The following is a 20894-nucleotide window of genomic DNA, read 5'->3' on the forward strand; positions in this document are numbered from 1 at the left end:
GCGACCGGTCTCCTCAGTTCCTTCTCTACAACGGAGGCTACCCCAACTCCGAAGTAGAGGGGAGGAGAGGCATAAGAGGGAGCAAGTGGCTAGGAGCTCGAATGGTTGTTGAGTTAAGCAGGATAATACTAAATGAAGGTCCCATGGAGGGGTAGGAGGTTTAATGTCCAGGTATAGGGATTGGAGCCCATTGAGAAAACACTTGGCGATTGGACGAGCAAAAACAGAGGTATGGTCTATCTTGTCATGAAAAGTTGTAATAGCAGCTAAGTGGACCTTGATGGAGGTGAAAGAAAGGCCAGATTGCTTAAGATCTAATAGATAGTCAAGTATGGGCGGAAGAGGTGCAGAAGTAGGAGGAAGTTGTTTAGTTGAACACCATTGTGTGAATCACTTCCACTTTCTGAGATAGGTGATGTGAGTAGATTGTGTTCTGCTATGTAGCAGCACTCTTTGAACCTGCTCAGAGCACGCTAGTTCATTTTGGGAGAACCATGTAGGAACCAAGTTTTGAGGTGAAGCATGGACAGGCTGGGGTGAAGAAATCGGCCGTATTGCTGCGATAGGAGTTTCGGAGTGAGGGGCAACGAAATCGGTGAGTGAATTGACATTCTGGTGAGGAATGCAACCCACAGCTGTCTGGGCCACGATGGGGCAATCAGAATTACAGTGGCACAATCTGTTCATATCTTTGTCAGAACTCTGCAGAGAACTGGTATTGGGGGAAAAGCATACATTAAGTGTTGAGCCCATGAGATCAGGAATGCATCTCCTAAGGAATGGTTGCCCAATCCCACTCTGGAGCAAAATTTGGGACATTTCTTGTTCTTCACAGTCGCAAAGAGGTCCAGGGTTGGATAGTCCCAAACACGGAATATATTGCGTATGATTGTGTCATTTATCTCCCATTCGTGATCCCAGGGAAAACAACTGCTTAGTTTGTCCACAGTGGTATTCAGGGCCCTGGGAAGATAGGCGGCTGATATCCGGATGTTGTTTGTGAGGCACCAGTTCCAGAGCTTCATGGCTTCTGTGCAAAGCGAGTGAGATCAAGACCCTCCCTGCCTGTTGACATAGAACATGCATGCGATGTTGTCTGTCATTATCCGAACATGTTGGTTCTGAATAGATGGGAGGAAGTGACGGCCGGCATTGTGTATGGCTCCCAGTTCTAGGACATTTATGTGTAGGGAGGCTTCAGTGGAAGACCATAGCTCCTGGGCTATGTGGTGAGACATGTGCTCTCCCCATCCCATAAGGGATGCATCGGTAGTCATTGTGAGTGATGTGGAGTCCTGGAGAAAAGGGACTCCTGAGCAGAGGTTGGAGGGAACTGTCCACCATCGGAGGGAGTCTTTGACTCTGAAGGGTATGGACAGAGGCTTGTTTAGAGCGTGTACATTTGGTTTGTAAACTGTGGCCAACCAAGCTTGGAAGCACCTCATGTACAGGCGTGCATTTTTGACCACAAAAGTACACGAGGCCATGTGGCCTAATACTTGCAGGCAGTCTCGTGCAGTGACCTGGGGATTGTTGCGAAGTTTTGTAACCAGGAGTTTTATAGTGTTGAAACAATCAAACGGGAGAGATGTTATTCCCGTTTGGGAATCAAGGTGCACTCCTATGAACTCCAGTTTTTGGGTAGGAGATAAGGTGGGTTTGTTTTTGTTTATTTGCAGACCAAGGGAAAGGAAGCAAGCGACAGTAGCTGCATGGATCGAAGAGCTTCGTCGAGTGTTGAGGCTTTGAGGAGATAATCGCTGAGGTAAGGAAATATTACAACCCCGTTTCCTGAGGTGGGCAGTAACCACAGCTAGGAGTTTGGAAAAAACTCAGGGGGGTTCGATAGGCCGAAGGGCAACACTCTGTATTGAAAATGTGTCGAACCAATGGTAAAACGAAGAAAATGTCTGTGGGCTGGGTGAATATTCACATGAAAATAGGCGTCCTGTAGGTCGAGGGCTGAAAACCAATTGCTCTGCTCCAGTGCTGGGATTATGGTGGTGAGGGTAACCATTTTGAACTTTTGCTTTTTGATATGTTTGTTTAGCTGCCTGAGGTCGAGGATCGGTCACCATCTCCCGGTTTTCTTTTCTGTTAAGAAGTAATGGGAGTAGAAAACTTTCCCTCTGTGTTGTTCGGGTACGATTTCCACTGCCCTCAACTGAAGATGTTGTACTTCTTGGAGGAGCAGTTGCTCGTGAGAGGGGTCCCTGAAGAGGGACGAGGAGGGTGGGTGGGAGGGAGGCAGGGAGACGAAAGGGATAGAATCGCCAACTGTGACGACCTTTAAAGCCCACTTTTCGATGGTAATATCACGCCATTGATGGGAGAATGGGCGTAGGCGGTGACCAAAAATAGGGCAGGTGGTGTAAGCGCTGAAGTGGAAATATTGTTTTCTATACCCTCGACCAAGGCTTCAAATTTGCTTATTGGTTGGAGGGGGTTGAGACGCTGCCGAGGAGTTGGGGCGGCGGCTTTGGTACCTGGATCTCTGGCGTTGCTGTTGTTCGTGAGATCTATGGAATTGCTGGGTGTATGTGGGGTAGTGTGGACACTGGTAAGGCTGATATCTATATTGTCGTCTTCTGGTCATAGGAGTTTGAATTCCTAGAGACCGCAGAGTTGCCCTGGAGTCCTTCATGCAATTCTAGAAGAAGAAGAGGGCTGCAGGATGTCAGTTAGCTCATGCTGCTGTTCAGGAATTTCCTCCAGATTAATTCGTAGGTCATTGGCAGCTCTTTTAAACAGGTCTTGAAATTTTGAGAAGTCGTCCGAAGATGTCGGGGGAGGAGGAAGAAATGCTTCATCAGGCGGAACTGGTTCTAGCGGGTTAGAGGCAGGCCGTGCTTGCTCTTGTGGTTGTGACAGGACTGCCTGGTGTCTGGAGTCAATGGCAGGGTCATCAGCTGGTGCTACCGAGCAGGTCTCACGCCTGGCTGCATTGGTATAATGAGTGTGCTCCTGAGTATAAGGAGCCCATGGAGCCCAATATTGCCACTGTGGTGGTAAGGGCATGGGTGGTGCCATCCAGGGGTTCACGCACCATGGGGAAGGACCCTTGGAGTAGGATGAGGCAGCTTTTCTATGACCTCTCTTGACTGGGGTCTGTGGATGGGAGATCTGATAAGGTGAAAATTCTCCCTGCCGCCCAGATTCCTCATCACTGGAGGAAAGTGGTGTGGACCTTGCCTGAGGGTCCAGAGAGAAGCAGGTGTTAAGTAGGGGTGACTGCAAGATAGGGGACACCAGGAGGTCCCTTGAGTGTGTGAAAGGCGGTGCCGCAGTGCCTCTGTGAGGGGAGGGCTGAGCGAGAGGAATTGGTTGCGAGGAGGGATTCCTCTGCACCGGTGCCCCAAGTGTTCTGTCACTGCTGGCTAGTTCAAAGGCTGATGGTGCCAGGAGAGTGAGAGGAGTCTGTGGGGGGGTCAGGCAGGCTAGTATGCGTCGGCACCGCTTCCGTTGCGGTGCTGAACAGTGCCATGTGAGAGGTAGGCAACTGAAAGCCTGAAGCCTCGGCACCAGAGGTTAGTGTGACCGCCGCAGCCGCAGGTGACTTCCACATGGCGCCGGAGGAATCCAGGGCATCAAAGGAACTCATCCGGGGGAGCACAGGGAGGGAAGAAGCCTCGGAGAAGGCTTGTCCCTGCGAATACCTTTTGCGGGTGAGAGAGACTGATGTTTTTTTGAAGTTTTCTTCAGTCTCTTTGAAGCAGGGGGGCTGCAGTGTACAGCAGAGTCAGAGCCCGGGTCTGAGGCTGGTCCGAGAGATTTTTGCAGCAGCAGCCATTTTAGCCGCAGCTCCCTGTCTTTGCGTGCCCTGGATTTCAACATGCTGCAGTGGGCACATTTTTGGGGAAGGTGGGACTCCCCCAAACATTTAATACATTTAGAATGGCCAACTGAAAGAGGGATGGCATCATTACAGTTAGAGCAGTGCTTAAAACCTGGAGAAGGCATGTCAGAAGAGGCTGCGCTGACAGGAACAAAGTTTTGTTTTTTTTTAAAAAGAGAAGAGAAAGGGAAAAGGGAACCTAACTATTACTGGTAAGCTAAACGAAGTGGGGAAAAAAGTTGAACAAGGGAGAGAAGAAATTCTCTAACGAGTCTGCTGAGCATTCAGACTCGAGGCCTAATCATTATGGGCCAAATCCTGAAGTCCTTATACTCAGGCTGGGGATGGTAGAGAAGGAACTGAGGAGACCAGTCATGCACGTGTACTATTAAGGTACACTCAGAGCCGGGGGGCAGGCTCTGCGCGTGCGTGCCCGGTACGAGTATTGCTGTAAAAATCTCTGAGTGAAGGCACAGGGACGCACCAACACCTGGAGTGGAGCACCCACAGGGACACTCATCTCAAAGAAGAAATTTACCTATCTTCATGCAATTTGATTGAGTTTAAGCTTTGTGGATTAATTTCTTTTTTGGTTGCCTTTATAGAGAGACATTCACTGAACATCATAGAACCCCTGAAAACGTTCATTCTGTTAGGATGATTCCTAAGTGGGCTCTTTGAACTAAGCTGGGCCCTAAGCTAAGGTAAAAGAAGGGCAGGAGAAAACAGCACAGGGAGAAGCCATTTTGTACAAGTTCCAGAGAAGCAGGAGACATCAATGGTCTCACTGAGGAGCTTATGAGTGTAGGAACCTGTGGATACTTCCCTCACAAGAAGAATTATCCCTTTGTAAATATCAGCAGGACACCCAGCCAGGCAGATCTACCACAGAGGCATCTGATTATCACTGCTCAGCTCTGACTGTCTGGTAGCACTAGCTGGCTACAGAGCCTTGATCTCACTTTGTTCATGGGGTTCCTTTCATAGAGAGCATGCCCTGCACTGGATTTGGTTGGATAGTGTTTGTACTGATGTATGTGATATGTTAATGTTAAAGTTGGGGAAAAAAACTTCCAGCCTGGCCAAATGATCATGCCCTGCCTATTTGTTCATTAGTGTCAATTCACTTCTAGGCAAGCCTGGCACCCGGATAGGGGAACTATCTCCTTCAACCCCTGATGGTCGAGGAGGACTGATACCCTACGTGAAGGAGAACAACTACCAATCCACTTATGTTATTTAGATTCAGTGGGCCAGATTCTGATCTCTGTTACACTGACAAGAGAATTACTTCAGCTTTTCACAGGGGAATTGAGATGACAATCTGGCCTTGCAATCCCAAAGAAACATTTGAAAGCCTTATCACCTACAGCATGTCAAAATAACTTGCCTTCCACAAAGATCCTGTTCCAGTAGATTTTCCCAACTTGATTTCCTCCGAGAAACACTAGATTGGATAAAATCAACATTGAAGTGGAAACAGCTGCCAGGGCAGCGTGAAGTCGACGACAAATTCTCGGTGAGAAAAAACGATCCTGACAAGAAATGAAAAGAAAGACAAGGTTAACACAGAGTTAACACTCCAAAAATACAGAGAAGCTGTTGTTGCAGTAACATTTTTACAACTCACACTGAAAAATGCAATGTAATGATGGCAGATAAGCATTCAGACTCGAGGCCTAATCATTATGGGCCAAATCCTGAAGTCCTTATACTCTGGCAAAACTTCCACTGAGCTGATTGGTAGTTTTAACTGAGTAACAAATTCAGGATTGGCCCTACAGCTTTAACAATTATTTCAATGTAATAGATCATTTTTAATTTTCACTATCTTCCTTGAGGCATTTTGCTAGTGAGTTGAGCAGCAAACACACCTTCCTATATGGCCAATGGTAACCAACAGGTTCTAATAACCAATTGATTTCAAAGGACTAAAGTGATTCTGTCCAAATATAAAGGATTTAAAGAGCCACTTTTGATTAGGTAATAGCAAGTTCACTTTTGATTAGTTAATAAACATTCACTCAAAGATGCCTCAGTTAAATCAGAATTGTTTAGTACAATAAGTTCCCTTATAAAAATTACAAATAGTTTGATTGGAAAGTGAATTAAACTGTAAGTTGTGACATCACTGTTCATATTCATTTCAGAGGTGAACCTAGGTATTCTATAATTACTTACATTGGCAAGACAATTTTTGCCATTGGTGTTAATGAAGCATATAAGTCAAGTTAACCACCACAATAACCTTGGAGCAGACTACCGCACTGTAAATTAATACTGGCTGGACAATTTTAAAAAGTTTTGTCCTCCTTTAGGTTTCATGAATGACAAAGATCGCATTATGGTAAATCAGATTAAGAAAGCATACCGTATAGTTACAGTGTTGTATAAGGAACAACATATATTGTACACCACATTTTCAGGTTCCAAAAGTGTCTATTTGTTAGTCTCTAAGGTGCCACAAGTACTCCTTTTCTTTTTATTTAGGGACTCATCCTCTCAGAATCTGAATGCTTCTTGCAAAGTAGTGAACACTCCGAACTCCCATGGGAGTTAAGGAAACTATCCAAGAAGGGTTCAGTCTCTCACAGCTATTCAGATCAGGTCAGGATGTTGTGGCATAGGATGTTGAGTCTTTTATTGCTGTAGCACCAATAAAGAGCATTAATTTATTTATCTGTGATGGCTGTACTGGACCAGAATTAGTGCGCAGACACCAGAAACATGGAACTTGTACAAAATGGTCCTACAGATTTTACTAGGGAGGGAAGTAGCCTGCTGGCTTTAAAAACATCAGAACAGACATCTGCGGATGACTGAAAATGAAGGCCCAGAAATTTAAATAAATAAACAGGCCTAAAAATGTCATTACAATGAATTTCTGAACAGTAACTCTTTTGTAAACTGCATGTTTACCAACCTAACGTATGTCAGCACTATTCAACAAAGAAATGTTGGCATATATTCACCTGAAAAAAAGTGAATCAATACAGCACACACACAACAATGGAACAATGAGATGCAGTGTGAAATGTAAGCGATAATGGTGAATCTCCCACACAACTCCGGGGAAAATATGCACTGAATATAAAGGCTGGGATTTTCCTTTGAAAAGCTGAGCCCAAAATGAAGTAATCACAGAGGAAAGTGTGTGGACTACAACAATAACCCCAATCTGTGAGTTATTTAATAAAATAATATTTTAGGGCTGTTAATAATAGAATATCATTATTTAAATATTTTTGGATGATTTCTACATTTTCAAATATATTGATTTCAATTACAACACAGAATACAAAGTATACAGTGCTCACTTTATATTATTTTTTATTACAAATATTTGCACTTGTAAAAAACAAAAGAAATAGTATTTTTCAATTTACCTAATACAAGTACTGTAGTGCAATCTCTTTGTCGTGAAAGTTGAACTTACAAATGTAGAATTATGTACAAAAAATAACTGCATTCAAAAATAAAACAATGTAAAACTTTAGAGCCTACAAGACCGCTCAGTCCTACTTCTTGTACAGCCAGTCACCCAGAAAAACAAGTTTGTTTACATTTGTAGGAGATAATGCAGCCCGCTTCTTGTTTACAATGGCACCTGAAAGTGAGAACAGGCTTTCGCATGGCACTTTTGTATCCAGCATTGCAAGGTATTTACGTGTCAGATATACTAAACATTTGTATGCCCCTTCACGCTTCGTCCACCATTCTAGAGGACATGCTTCCATGCTGATGACACTAGTTAAAAAAACACTGAGTTAATTAAATTTGTGACTAAATGCCTTGGGGGAGAATTGTATGTCTCCTGCTCTGTTTTACCCGCATTGTGCCACAATATTTCATGTTACAGCAGTCTCAGATGATGACCCAGCACATGTTGTTCGTTTTAAGAATACTTTCACTGCAGATTTGACAAAACGCAAAGAAGGTACCAATGTGAGATTTCTAAAAATAGCTAAAGCACTCGACCCAAGGTTTAAGAATCTGAAGTGTCGTACAAAATCTGAGAGGGACGAGGTGTGGAGCATGCTTTCAGAAATCTTAAAAGAGCAATACTCCGATGTGGAAACTACAGAACCCGAACCACCAAAAAAGAAAATCAACCTTCTGCTGGTGGCATCTGACTCAGATAATGAAAGTGAACGTGCATCAGTCCTCTCTGCTTTGGATCATTATCAAGCAGAACCCATCATCAACATGAACGCATGTCCTCCGGAGTGGTGACTGAAGCAAGAAGGGACATATGAATCTTTAGCGCATCTGGCATATAAATATCTTGTGAGTTGGGGTGAGGAGGGAGGGCTCAGGGCTGGGGACTGGGGTGCGGGGCGGTGTTTACAAGGGGGGCTCTTCGGAAGAGGAACAGGAACTCCCCCCCTTCTGCTCCTAGCTCCACGTGCTGCCTCTGCCTGCAGGCACCGCCCCCATAGCCAATGGGAGCTGCAGAACGGGGACTTGGGGCGGAGCGGAGGCAGACGTGGAGCTAGGAGCTGGAGGTCGCCATTTCCCTTGAGTCGGATAGGGAACCTGCCCCAGCTCTACCAACCCTCCTCAACCTCAGCACCCGTGGTGCCCTCAGGGACGTCCCCCTGAGCTGCCCCCCCACCCCAAGTTTTAGTCAGAGGTATATAGTAAAAGTCATGAACAGATCACGGACTGTGAATTTTTCTTTACTGTCCATGACCTGTCCATGACTTTTACTAAAAATACCTGTGACTAAAACATAGCCTTAACCATGACTCCTACATTATGCTCTCCCTTCCTCCCTCTCTCTATCATTCTGCCCTCCACCATCAAGGGTGAAAAAATGCCAGTGGCTCAACAGCATACAGCAACCATGAACAGTAGTTTAGCGTGGGAAGCCAAGAAGTGTAATAGATCCTGATAAAACTGTAGGGAGACTTGAGGTAGGCAAAATAACACCCAAATTGGAATTTGGCCAAGGCTCTCACCGAAGTAATGCTCAGGCCCACTGCTGCCTAGCTTATGAGATCTGATAGGTTCACAACCCAAAGTGGCATGACTTTCACATGCATAACAACCTTCCTTAATTAAAACAAACATACAATTATAGGTTTGAGTTTATTTATAAATAGAAATGGATTAGCCTTACAGAAAGGAAAAATCAATAGTGCTATATGTACTACAGACAGCTTGTACTGTTTAAATATGTGTCTTTGGTCATTTACAAGATATAAGAGCATTTCAGCACAGAAACAGTTGCTTCATTGAACTCTCTGAGGGCTATGCTGTAGCTAATTTTCATTATTTTGCTAGGAATTGATCCACAAAGCAGTAAGATTTTCTTGGGAGCATTTCAACTTTCTACACATCTGTAACAAAATAGAAAAATCGAACTGTTTTTTTAAAATGTCTCATGTCATCCAGAAAAATTCAATTATGAAAGTACCTGAGCAGCTACTGTGTCCAAATTAACCTAGTGGAAGCAGTAATTTACCAGTGAGAAAGGACTGAGGTGAGTCTTGATTAACACCAATATTTGTGATTTAAATATTTATCACTTTGTTGATTGTTCTCAAGATCTGACAGTTTGTCTCCATGAAAGCTATTTCAAAAGCTCTTCTCTGTGCTGTTTCGCTCTATTCCACTGCTGCAAGAAAAATGCCAGCAGTTGCTGTAAGTTCTGACTTGAGCTGTATAGTTTCTTTGGAAGCTGGTGTTCAGTTGTGAAATCCTCATCTCCCCCTTTTTCCTGCTGCCAAGAAAAGTGGCATTTAATGAATTGTTTGATGTTTAAGTTACAAAACAGTTGTGGCTACTTGACCAAAAATCTTATATTTGCCTCCATGGTCATTGGCCTCTTTCATTCACAGTCTGGAGTCTATCACTGCCTGCCCTTACATTTGATTTATTTATCTATTTTTCCAATCTGTAAAGATAAACCTACTATGGTGTCTAGGCACATATACAAAAAACTACAATCCCACACCACTCAGATCCTCTGATGGGGCCCAGAAACACAAAGTGCAACATAGGAGAAGTGTGTACAAATGTTGCTTTAAGCGACATCTGCACTTCTGCAGATCCTCAGCAGTCTGTACTCCAGTCCCCAGTGTAAATAAGTGCAGCCTAAACCTCTATCTCAGCCAGTCACTGGGAAAGATGAACTACCACTGCACTCTGCTGTGTTAAAGTAATCTAAGGACAGCAGCTATTGCTAGATTTGGCTCAGCATAACTAGAGTTGCCAGGTGTCCGATTTTCAACCGGAACACCTGGTTGAAAACGGACCCTGGCAGCTCCGGTCAGCACTGCCAACCAGTTCATTAAAAGTCCAGTCAGCAACACAGTGGGGCTAACGCAGGCTCCTTGCCTGCCATGGCTCCACGTGGCTCCTGGTAGCAGTGGCATGTCTGTTCTCCAGTTCCTATGTGTAGGGGCAGCCAGGGGGCTCCGCACGCTCCCGCACCCCAAGCGCCGGCCCTGCAGCTCCCATTTGCAGGAAACCATAGCCAATGGGAGCTGCGAGGGTGGCGCCTGTGGACAGGGCACTGTGTGGAGCCACCTGGCTGTTCCTCCACTTAGGAGCCAGAGGTGGCACATGTTGCTGCTTCCAGGAGATGCTTGAGGTAAGCACCGCCCGGAGCCTGCACTCCTGACACACACACCCTCCGCCCCAACCCCCTGTCCCAGCCCTGATCCCCCTCCCACCCTCTGAACCCCTCAGTCCCAGCCCAGAGCACCCTCCTGCACCCCAAACCCCTCATCCCACACCCCAACCACCTGCCCCAGCCCTGATCCCCCTCCTGCTCTCTGAACTCCTTGGTCCCAACCTGGAGCAGCCTTCTGCACCCCAAATCCCTCATCCCCACACCAGAGCCCTCACACCTGCACCTGAATCCCCTGCCCCATCATGGAGCCCCCTCCCGCACCTTGTACCCCTCATTTCTGGCCCCACCCCAGAACCCACATCCCCAGCCCAGAGCCCTCATCCCCTCCCCATGTGCCAGCCCGGTGAAAATGAGGGAGTGAGTGAGGGTGAGGAGAGTGAGCGACAGAGGGAGGGGGATGGAGTGGACAGGGCCTCAGATAAGGATGGGGCAGGGCCTCGGAGGAGGGGCAGGGCAAGGGTGTTCAGTTTTGTGCAAGTAAAAAACTGGCAATCCTAAGCATAACCTTCTCAATAATCTTCCCTCCAAAAGGAAGGCTTATAAAGACAAATGATGAGCATCACAGTCCACCTCATTTAAAAGTCTGTGCTGGGAGAGGCTACAGCAAACTTCCATGTCAATCCAATATTGCTATTGAGATTGTTGAGGTGGTTAGAATGCTTTAATCAGGGCCTATTCCACAGGCATTAAATCTTGTCAATGTTTCAGGAGTCCTAATATGATTGAACAACAGCTATTTCCCACACTTGTTTTTTGTTACAAGGAACTGCCTTTCCGGAGACTCAAGAATGCAAGCACAAGATAAGAAAAAATTGGAAGCTATGATAAATACTGAGTCTTACACATAACAGAGTATTTATTATAGGACTGCGCATACAATGGAATAAGGATCTTACATGCCAATGCTAAGATGGGTGTGGTATAAATACATTATGCTTGACTCACCATTGCTGTGCTGCAGTTTTACCCTCCGTTATCTTCTAATTGAGCTGAACGCTTAATACAATTTTTGGGAGAGACGACAGTCATTTAGCTTTCTTGTTCACTATCTGGTCTGCGTGATTTTTTTTTTTTTCCTGTCAGCCACCTTATCCAGGACAATTTTAAAGTCAGAGAAAGGCTGTGTACTTTTATTCAGAATATATACTGCACGATTGCCTATGCTCAATACATGAGCAAAGAACTTTCAAGAACGGGACACATAATCCCAGCTTCATCCTTCATTTTCAACCACCAATATATGAAGGATAAGTGTGATTGCGATTTAAGATTGTTGAGTCTCTAGCATTTGAAGCTGATAAGGGATTTTAATAGAGGACTCAGGTTTGTAATCCAAATTATGTTGGAGTGGAACATTAAATGCATTCAGTGCTAATACTGATGACAGCCAGCTGACTCTCATTTCAGTTCGCCTTATTGTACAAATGTACAAAATAAAATATTTTTGCAATGTGTTGTTTATATAAAGGTCATAAAAAAGTTAGAAGGCAAAATACATGTGGACTGTTTTGATTAATTCATCAGGATTATAGTTGCACAAGTGGTATGAATATGTAACTGAAGATGAGACTTGGAAACTTGAATTTCTAACTCCTGGATCATGTACTGAAATTTTCCTTTTGCTAGCTGTCACCAGGGACCTGAGCCTATGTTCTCTCTCTATCCGGCATTATGTCCAAAGGATATTGCCAATAGCATGCTTACCTCTATGAGGCAGCAATACAAGCAATCCAGTTGTTCTGAGTAGGATTCTTGGGTTTTCCCCTTAAGAGATACACTTAGGAATGAGAGCTACCCTCCTCAAACCTCTTCCCCAGGCACTGCAATGATAATAGCTCTCAACAGCCTGAGGAGTAATACCTTGAAGTGTCTTCTAAAACTGGGTAATCTGGACTGTAGTTACGTGCCAAAAATAATGGCACTATATAAAACCAGGAATATGGGTGAAGAGTTGACTGAGAATGGGAGCGGATGGGATGTAGAGAAGGGAAAGGACATATTTTGACTAACGGTTATTGGTTATTTTATTTATCTGTAAATTAAGAATACTGAAAATGGAGGCTAGGGTGTGACTGAGCAGCTGGGGGACCATATGGGATAAAGGAATGGCTGGAGATTTTGACAAAGCTTTGCCAAACAATACAATTCATGTAATTTTTAAAGTGAGCATAAAAATGAAAATTGGGTGGGGTTAAGAAGCTGGGCAATTTTTAAAAACACATCAACATGTATCATCAAAGTAGAATGTTGACCAAATGGTGTCTGGGATGGTCTGGAAACAGAGTGAGTCCAGTGAGAGTGGATGATTCTCTTCTGAGGGGGAAGGAGGCACCCATCTGTTGGCCAGACATAGCATTCCAGGAGGTATGCTGCCTGCCAGGAGCCCGAATCCGAGCCATTAGGAAAGAGGAGACAGACTTATCGAAAGTCTCTGTGTAAGGATAAAAGGGGTAAAAAACAAGGATCATGTCATGGTAGGGGTCTATTACAGACCACCTAACCAGGAAGATAAGCTTCCTGGATGAGGCTTTCTATAAACAACTAACAAAATCATCCAAAGCAACAGGACTTGGTGTTGATGGGGGACTTCAACTACCCAGGCATCTGCTGGGAAAATAACACAGCAGGGCAAAAATTCTCCAACAAGTTCTTGGAATGTATTGGAGATAATTTTTTATTTCAGAAGGTGGAGAAAGCCAGTAGGGGAGATGCTGTTCTAGATTTGATTTTGACAAAGAGGGAAGAATTGGTTCAGAATTTGAAAGTGGAAGCAACTTGGGTGAAAGTGATCATGAAATGATGAGTTCATGATTTTAAGGACTGGCAGGAGGGAAAACAGCACAATAAAGAAAATGGATTTCAAGATGGCAGACTTTAGCAAACTCAGGTAGTTGGTAGGTAAGATCCCTTGGGAAGCTAGTCTAAAGCGAAAAACAACTGAAGACAGTTGGCAGTTTTCAAAGAGACATTATTAAGGTCACAAGAGCAAACTATCGTACTGCATAGGAAATATGGGAAGAGACCACCCTAGCTTAACCAGGAGATCTTCAATGATCTGAAACTCAAAAAAGTGGAAACTAGGTCAAATTACAAAGGATGAACATAAATGTAAGGACAGAATTAGAAAGGTCAAGGCATAAAATGAGATTAAACTAGCTAGAGACATAAAGGGTAACAAGAAAACAGTCTACAAATACATTAGAAGCAAGAGGGAGACCAAGGAAAGGATAAGCCCATTACTCAATGAGGGAGAAAAAACAATAACAGAAAATGGCAGAAGTGCTAAATTATTTTTTTGTTTCAGTTTTAACCAAAAAGTTTAGTAGCAATTGGACATCTAACTTAATGAATGCCAGTAAAAATGTGGTAGGATAAGATGCAAAACTAGGGAAAGAACAAGTTAAAAATTACTTAGACAAGTTTAGATGTTTTCAAGTCACCAGGGCCTGATTAAATACGTTCTAGGATACTCAAGGAGCTGACTGAGGAGATATCTGAGTCATTAGTGATTATCTTTGAAAAGTCATGGAAGATGGGTGAGATTCCAGAGGACTGGAAAAGGGCAAATATAGTGCCCATCTGTAAAAAGGGGAATAAGAACAACCTGGGGAATTACAGACCAGTCATCTTAACTTCAGTACCTGGAAAGATATAAGAGCAAATAATTAAGCAATCAATTAATTTGCAAACACCTAGAAGATAATAAAGTGATAAATAACAGTCAGCATGGATTTGTCAAGAACAAATGGTGTCAAACCAGCCTAATAGCTTTCTTTAACAGGGTACCAAGCCTTGTGAATGGGGCGAAGTGGTAGATGTGGTATATCTTGACTTCAGTAAAGCTTTTGATACTAACATGACTGTCTCATAAACAAACTAGGGAAATACAGCCTAGATGGAGCTATTACAAGGTGGGTGAATAACTGGTTGGAAAACCATTTCCAGAGAGTAGTTGTCAGTGGTTCACAGTCAAGCTGAAAGGGCATATCGGGTGGGATCTGATACTGTTCACTTCTGGGACAACTGATGGAGTTTTAATTGATTTGTAAAATCATATGGGTTCTGGCTACCCGAGCATCCTTCTCTCTCTTGCTCTCTCTCTAGGAGCCAATGGGATTGCTGTGGTCAGGTGGGCACTCTTCCTTATACTCCCATGGATTTGAAGGTGTGAGTACATCCGAGGTAGAGGGCTGTCAGCTCTGGACATCACTCCCTCATTTTGTCCTGCAGAATCCAAATGAATTGATCTTTGGAATATGATGTATGGCCCATGCATTACTCAGGCTTTTGTCTCAGGAGATGACAACACTGGGATCTCAATAAATGGCATCCTGGAGAGAGAGTCTAAGTTATATGTTTTAAAACTATGTATGTTATTCTAACTCTGTACAGCTGCTCAGAGACAGGGAAAGGGGGTAAATCTTCCAAACCTACAGCTTAAGCAAATACATAAATAAAATAGATTTCAGTCCAAATAAAGGGTCATCCATTACGCAGAAAATATTACTGAAAATAGCTTTCATTTATTAGAACCAATGTGTTTCAAGTAAAATGTGCAAGTACATACATCATTCTGTCATTTAAATGGGAAAGGTTTAGATACAGGCTCTTGACCTTCCTAAAGTAAGTGACAGAAAAATTTACATCCAGCAAATGAAATGATACATTTCCTGCATAATATAGGTCATCAAAGCTTAGTATGTGCTGGAAACTAGCTAAGAATGTCTTAATGTACTGAAGAGGCATGTGCTCATTAAAGACTTAATCGTCTGGGAGGTGCTGAGCTCCCTCAATTACCTGGATAAAGCCCTACAATGAGTGCGGGACCCATGTTGAGAGGATATAACTAAGTTTCAGATGCTGGAGGGGGCATGATAGTTACATGGTTTCATGACACACCTTATTTAATTTAGGTGAGTTACATTCCTAAGAATGAAATTTCCTTTCAAAAATGCATTGTAAACTATTTATAGCTGCAGGATCCAGTCAATGGGTGTCTTTCCATTGACTTTATTGGGTGCTGGCTCTGGCCTTTAGGCCCTGGTCTAGCAAACAGTTAACAAATGTGCCTACCTTTACTTGTGTTATTAATCCCATTGACTTTAACAGGACTATTCACATTAGTAAATTTACATTTAGGAGCAAGTGTTTGTAGGATAAGGCCCAATCCTGACAACACCTGTGCACACAAGCAACTTAACTCATGATTTTAATGCAAAACTTCCTGAGTATAGTTACTTGTGTCTACATCTTTACAGGTTCAGGCCATAAAAACTGACCTCGTAATGTCTGCAGATTTCTATAGCTCCAAGGTCAGGACTCGGAGATTGCAAAATGCACTGTTTTATTTAAACAAAATGAAAAAAACCCTGCTCTTAAAACTGCTAAAATAAAGCTCTCTCCAAAGCTGAAAATACGAATGTCACCATTCTTGCCTCTGGTCCCCAGTACTACAGGAGTTATTTTATTATGGAGATAAACAAGTGAAATTCATTTTTATAAAAAAAACTCTGCTGTGCTCTAAGACAATGGGAAAATATACGGAAATTATTACTATGAAACTGGCCCTATAGGTGCAAAAAAGAATTAAAAAGTAACTCACCTCTTTTCCGAAACCACAAAGAGACTAGTTCTTTGACCACTGACGCCATGTGTCAGAGTTATGGTACATTGAAATTGACTTATTATTCCATTTTACTGCAGTCATAAATGCAGATTTAAACACAAAACTTGGTGAAATATTTTATGCTTTCCAAAGACAAAAAGCTTGTATAAAGGGATAGCGCCTGTCATTGTAAAATAGTCAGTGTTTAAAATAAATGGATGATTCCAATTTGATTCACTTCTGTGCTTAGCTCTTTAAGGACAACATTTTTAGTTTTAGTTAATAAACCACAGGTTCATTAACTACAGTATTTTTTTTAAAGTTAAATTCCATTTAATTTTAGTTTGCTTCCTAGCTTGAGACACAAGTCTTGCAGTTTAATGTGGAAGAAACAGGAATGTAAATGTTATGGTTTCAATTGAGATTAAAATTTTTTAGCAGGAACCATTTAAACCCAAGAATGGCTGACAGCATCTCTTTACGTTATTATTATTTTTTGTAATCGAATTTTTGGAAACTGTCCAAAAGCTATAGTAAAGAACATCAAGTAATAAGTACCAGAGGGGTAGCCGTGTTAGTCTGGATCTGTAAAAGCGGCAAAGAGTCCTGTGTCACCTTATAGACTAACAGACGTATTGGAGAATAAGCTTTCGTGGGTGAATACCCACTTCGTCAGATGCATGTACATCTGACGAAGTGGGTATTCACACATGAAAGCTTATGCTCCAATACATCTGTTAGTCTATAAGGTGACACAGGACTCTTTGCCACTTTCATCAAGTAATAAGTTAGTTAAAATTATCTTTTAATGGGAGCCAACTCGTTATACCTTAAATAAATGCAAATGTATGGTTTATTTTCTTACTTCAAATAGAGCAGACTAAATCACAGAATCCTAGAAATCTGCTTTTTAAAATGGCCCGATACTGCTTTTTTCATATCAACAGAAATGCTGCCATTGACTTCAAATGGAGCAGGACTGGGACCTTTCTCCATGCCTCAGGAACTAATTTAGAATTGTGAGCTACAAAACTCTATTACTTTCTTCAGTCTAGTTTCAAATGTCCCAAGCAATGGTGTTCCTTTGAACAAGAATAAAAGAAATAAGAGTTGCCAAAAGCCTCTCTCTCTCTCTCTCTTTTTTTTTTTTTTTACTCTAATAAAATGCCCTGGATACTGACCAGCTTTCTTTGCACAATATTTATTACTGGTTCATCTGCTTTGAATGGAGAAATACAAGTGCTTTGATAAATGGATTAAAATATTATTGAGTTTCACTGTAGCTTCCCTCAGGGTATTTGTATTTTTCCATAAATGCTTTTTGATAACTTCATACAGCAATATTTCTCAGTGAATCACAAAAAGCAAACAGTACAGTTGGGGGACTATTCTACAGCTGGATGCATAAAGCACAGCACTGTTAAGGAACTAAAAGAAAACGGACCCGTTTCAGATCAAACTTTTTTTTTTTTTTTTTAATTAAGATCAGTTTCAACAAACTTTCGAGATGGTTTCTGTTCATGCAGTTTCACTCCCCTCAAATATTGCATCCAGGATAATTTAAGCCCAAATGGCGGAGTAAAACCTCAAACAAAACCATCAAATTTCATTCAGAGCTGTGAAAACAACATGTTTTGGATCACGTTTTAATTTCAATATGTCCAGTTCACTCTAAATCCAGTGCGACTGTACTTGTGTAACCAGGAAATATAGGGCCTGATTCTCCTTATGCCTATATCTAATCAGCACATGAGGAGCAACAACAGGCCAAAGAGGGATCTCAGAATGCTTTAGATTACTCGCAAAAGAGGTACAAAGAAAAAGTGAGACAATCCCATGAAAAAATGCCAAAAGAGGTGATTTATAAACTCTTGGTATTAACTCTGTATCAGTTCATTGTTCAGTAAACCACCACACACATTCAAGTAGTGCTCAGACTTTAGATTCCATGAGTTTTTTAATGCAATTTCAACTTGATTTTTATAAAATAAAAGTTTAATGCTCCTGTAAAACTGAACTCTGTAACACAACCTTAACTATAGGTTTCAGAGTAACAGCCATGTTAGTCTGTATTCGCAAAAAGAAAAGGAGTACTTATGGCACCTTAGAGACTAACCAATTTATTTGAGCATGAGCTTTCATGAGCTACAGCTCACTTCATCGGATGCATACTGTGGAAACTGCAGAAGACATTATATATACTGAGACCATGAAACAATACCTCCTCCCACCCCACTCTCTTGCTGGTAATAGCTTATCTAAAGTGATCATCAAGTTGGGCCATTTCCAGCACAAATCCAGGTTTTCTCACCTCTCACCCCCCCACCCCCATACACACACAAACTCACTCTCCTGCTGGTAATAGCTCATCCGAAGTGACCACTCTCCCTACAATGTGCATGATAATCAAGGTGGGCCATTTCCAGCATAAATCCAAGTTTAACCAGAACGTCGGGGGAGGGAAAGGGGGGGGTAGAAAAAAACAAGGGGAAATAGGCTACCTTGCATAATGACTTAGCCACTCCCAGTCTCTATTTAAGCCTAAATTAATAGTATCCAATTTGCAAATGAATTCCAATCAGCAGTTTCTCGCTGGAGTATGGATTTGCTCCAACCCCTCAGACAGAGACAAACACCTACAAGATCTCTATCAAGCATTCTTACAACTACAATACCCACCTGCGGAAGTGAAGAAACAGATTGATAGAGCCAGAAGAGTTCCCAGAAGTCACCTACTACAGGACAGGCCTAACAAAGAAAATAACAGAACGCTACTAGCCGTCACCTTCAGCGCCCAACTAAAACCCCTCCAACGCATTATTAAGGATCTCCAACCTATCCTGAAGGATGACCCAACACTCTCACAAATCTTGGGAGACAGGCCAGTCCTTGCCTACAGACAGCCCCCCAACCTGAAGAAAATACTCACCAGCAACCACATACCACACAACAGAACCACTAACCCAGGAACCTATCCTTGCAACAAAGCCCGTTGCCAATTGTGCCCACATATCTATTCAGAGGACACCATCAAAGGGCCTAATAACATCAGCCACACTATCAGAGGCTCGTTCACCTGCACATCCACCAATGTGATATATGCCATCATGTGCCAGGAATGCCCCTCTGCCATGTACATTGGTCAAACTGGACAGTCTCTACGTAAAAGAATAAATGGACACAAATCAGATGTCAAGAATTATAACATTCATAAACCAGTCGGAAAACACTTCAATCTCTCTGGTCACGCAATCACAGACATGAAAGTCGCTATCTTGCAACAAAAAACTTCAAATCCAGACTCCAGCGAGAAACTGCTGAATTTGAATTCATTTGCAAATTGGATACTATTAATTTAGGCTTAAATAGAGACTGGGAGTGGCTAAGTCATTATGCAAGGTAGCCTATTTCTCCTTGTTTTTTTCTACCCCCCCTCTTCCCCCCCCCCCCCCCGACGTTCTGGTTAAACTTGGATTTATGCTGGAAATGGCCCACCTTGATTATCATGCACATTGTAAGGAGAGTGGTCAGTTTGGATGAGCTATTGCCAGCAGGAAAGTGAGTTTGTGGCGGGGGGGGGGGTGTGTGTGTGTGTGTGAGAAAACCTGGATTTGTGCTGGAAATGGCCCACCTCGATTATCATGCACATTGTAGGGAGAGTGGTCACTTTGGATGAGCTATTACCAGCAGAAGAGTGAGTTTGTGTGTATATGGGGGGGGGGGGTGAGAAAACCTGTATTTGTGCTGGAAATGGCCCACCTTGATTATCATGCACATTGTAGGGAGAGTGGTCGCTTTGGATGAGCTATTACCAGCAGGAGAGTGAGTTTGTGTGTGTGGTTTTTGGAGGGGGGTGGAGGGGTGAGAAAACCTGGATTTGTGCTGGAAATGGCCCACCTTGATTATCATACACATTTTAAAGAGAGTGGTCACTTTGGATGGGCTATTACCAGCAGGAGAGTGAGTTTGTGTGTGGGGGGGGGTGGAGGGTGAGAAAACCTGGATTTGTGCTGGAAATGGCCCAACTTGATGATCACTTTAGATAAGCTATTACCAGCAAGAGAGTGGGGTGGGAGGAGGTATTGTTTTATGGTCTCTGTATATATAATGTCTTCTGCAGTTTCCACAGTATGCATCCGATGAAGTGAGCTGTAGCTCACGAAAGCTCATGCTCAAATAAATTGGTTAGTCTCTAAGGAACCTTAACTATGTTGCAGGGTTAGGGTCAGCAAACTGACTGTGTAAAAATGTCACTCAGACCTACTCTGCTCCCTGTGTTTATTCAGAATCACATCTGCTTATTTGTGTCACAAAAATAAGTTTTCACCTTTTACATCTATTAGCCCCTGGAGAGCCAACACAGCAAAGGGATTGAAAAATTCTAGGCCAGAAGGGAGCACTATGATCACCTAGTCTGGCCTCCTGTGTAACACACAGGCCCCAGAACCTTCCCAAAGTAATTCCCACAGCAGATCTTTTAGAAAAACATCCACTCTTGATTTAAAAATTATCAGTGATGGAGAGTCCACCAAAACACTTGGTAAATTATTCCAGTGATTAATTTACGATCACTGTTAAAATTTTATATCTTACTTCCAGTCTGAATTTGTCTAGCTTCAACTAGACTTCCTGTTATTCCTTTCTCTGGAAGAATGAGCTGGATTCTAGTCTGGTTTGTGCATCATCAACAGACTTCCAGCTGAAATAAAACCTTTACACCGATGTGCATCTCAATTTCACTTTGCATCTCAGTTGCACTGGAAGTACTTTTAATGCACACGTTTGAGATAGGGGTTCTGGTGCAGCTACGAGTC

At 42.8% G+C, this 20894-nt stretch overlaps 1 protein-coding gene across 1 annotated transcript in view; it reads right to left on the reverse strand.

Moving 5' to 3' along the window:
* Nucleotides 1–2640: 2640 nt before the first annotated feature.
* The window catches only part of HHAT (hedgehog acyltransferase), a 216953-nt gene continuing 198699 nt past the window's right edge, over nucleotides 2641–20894 (reverse strand). The window contains exons 10-11 of the mRNA XM_077812196.1: nucleotides 5226–5370; nucleotides 2641–2939 (exon numbers count right to left, since the gene is read on the reverse strand). Coding sequence (XP_077668322.1) covers nucleotides 2641–2939; nucleotides 5226–5370 — 444 coding nt within the window. The remainder of the gene's footprint in view (nucleotides 2940–5225; nucleotides 5371–20894) is intronic.

The sequence above is a fragment of the Eretmochelys imbricata genome, chromosome 3, assembly GCF_965152235.1.
Source record: "Eretmochelys imbricata isolate rEreImb1 chromosome 3, rEreImb1.hap1, whole genome shotgun sequence".
NCBI lineage: Eukaryota > Metazoa > Chordata > Testudines > Cheloniidae > Eretmochelys > Eretmochelys imbricata.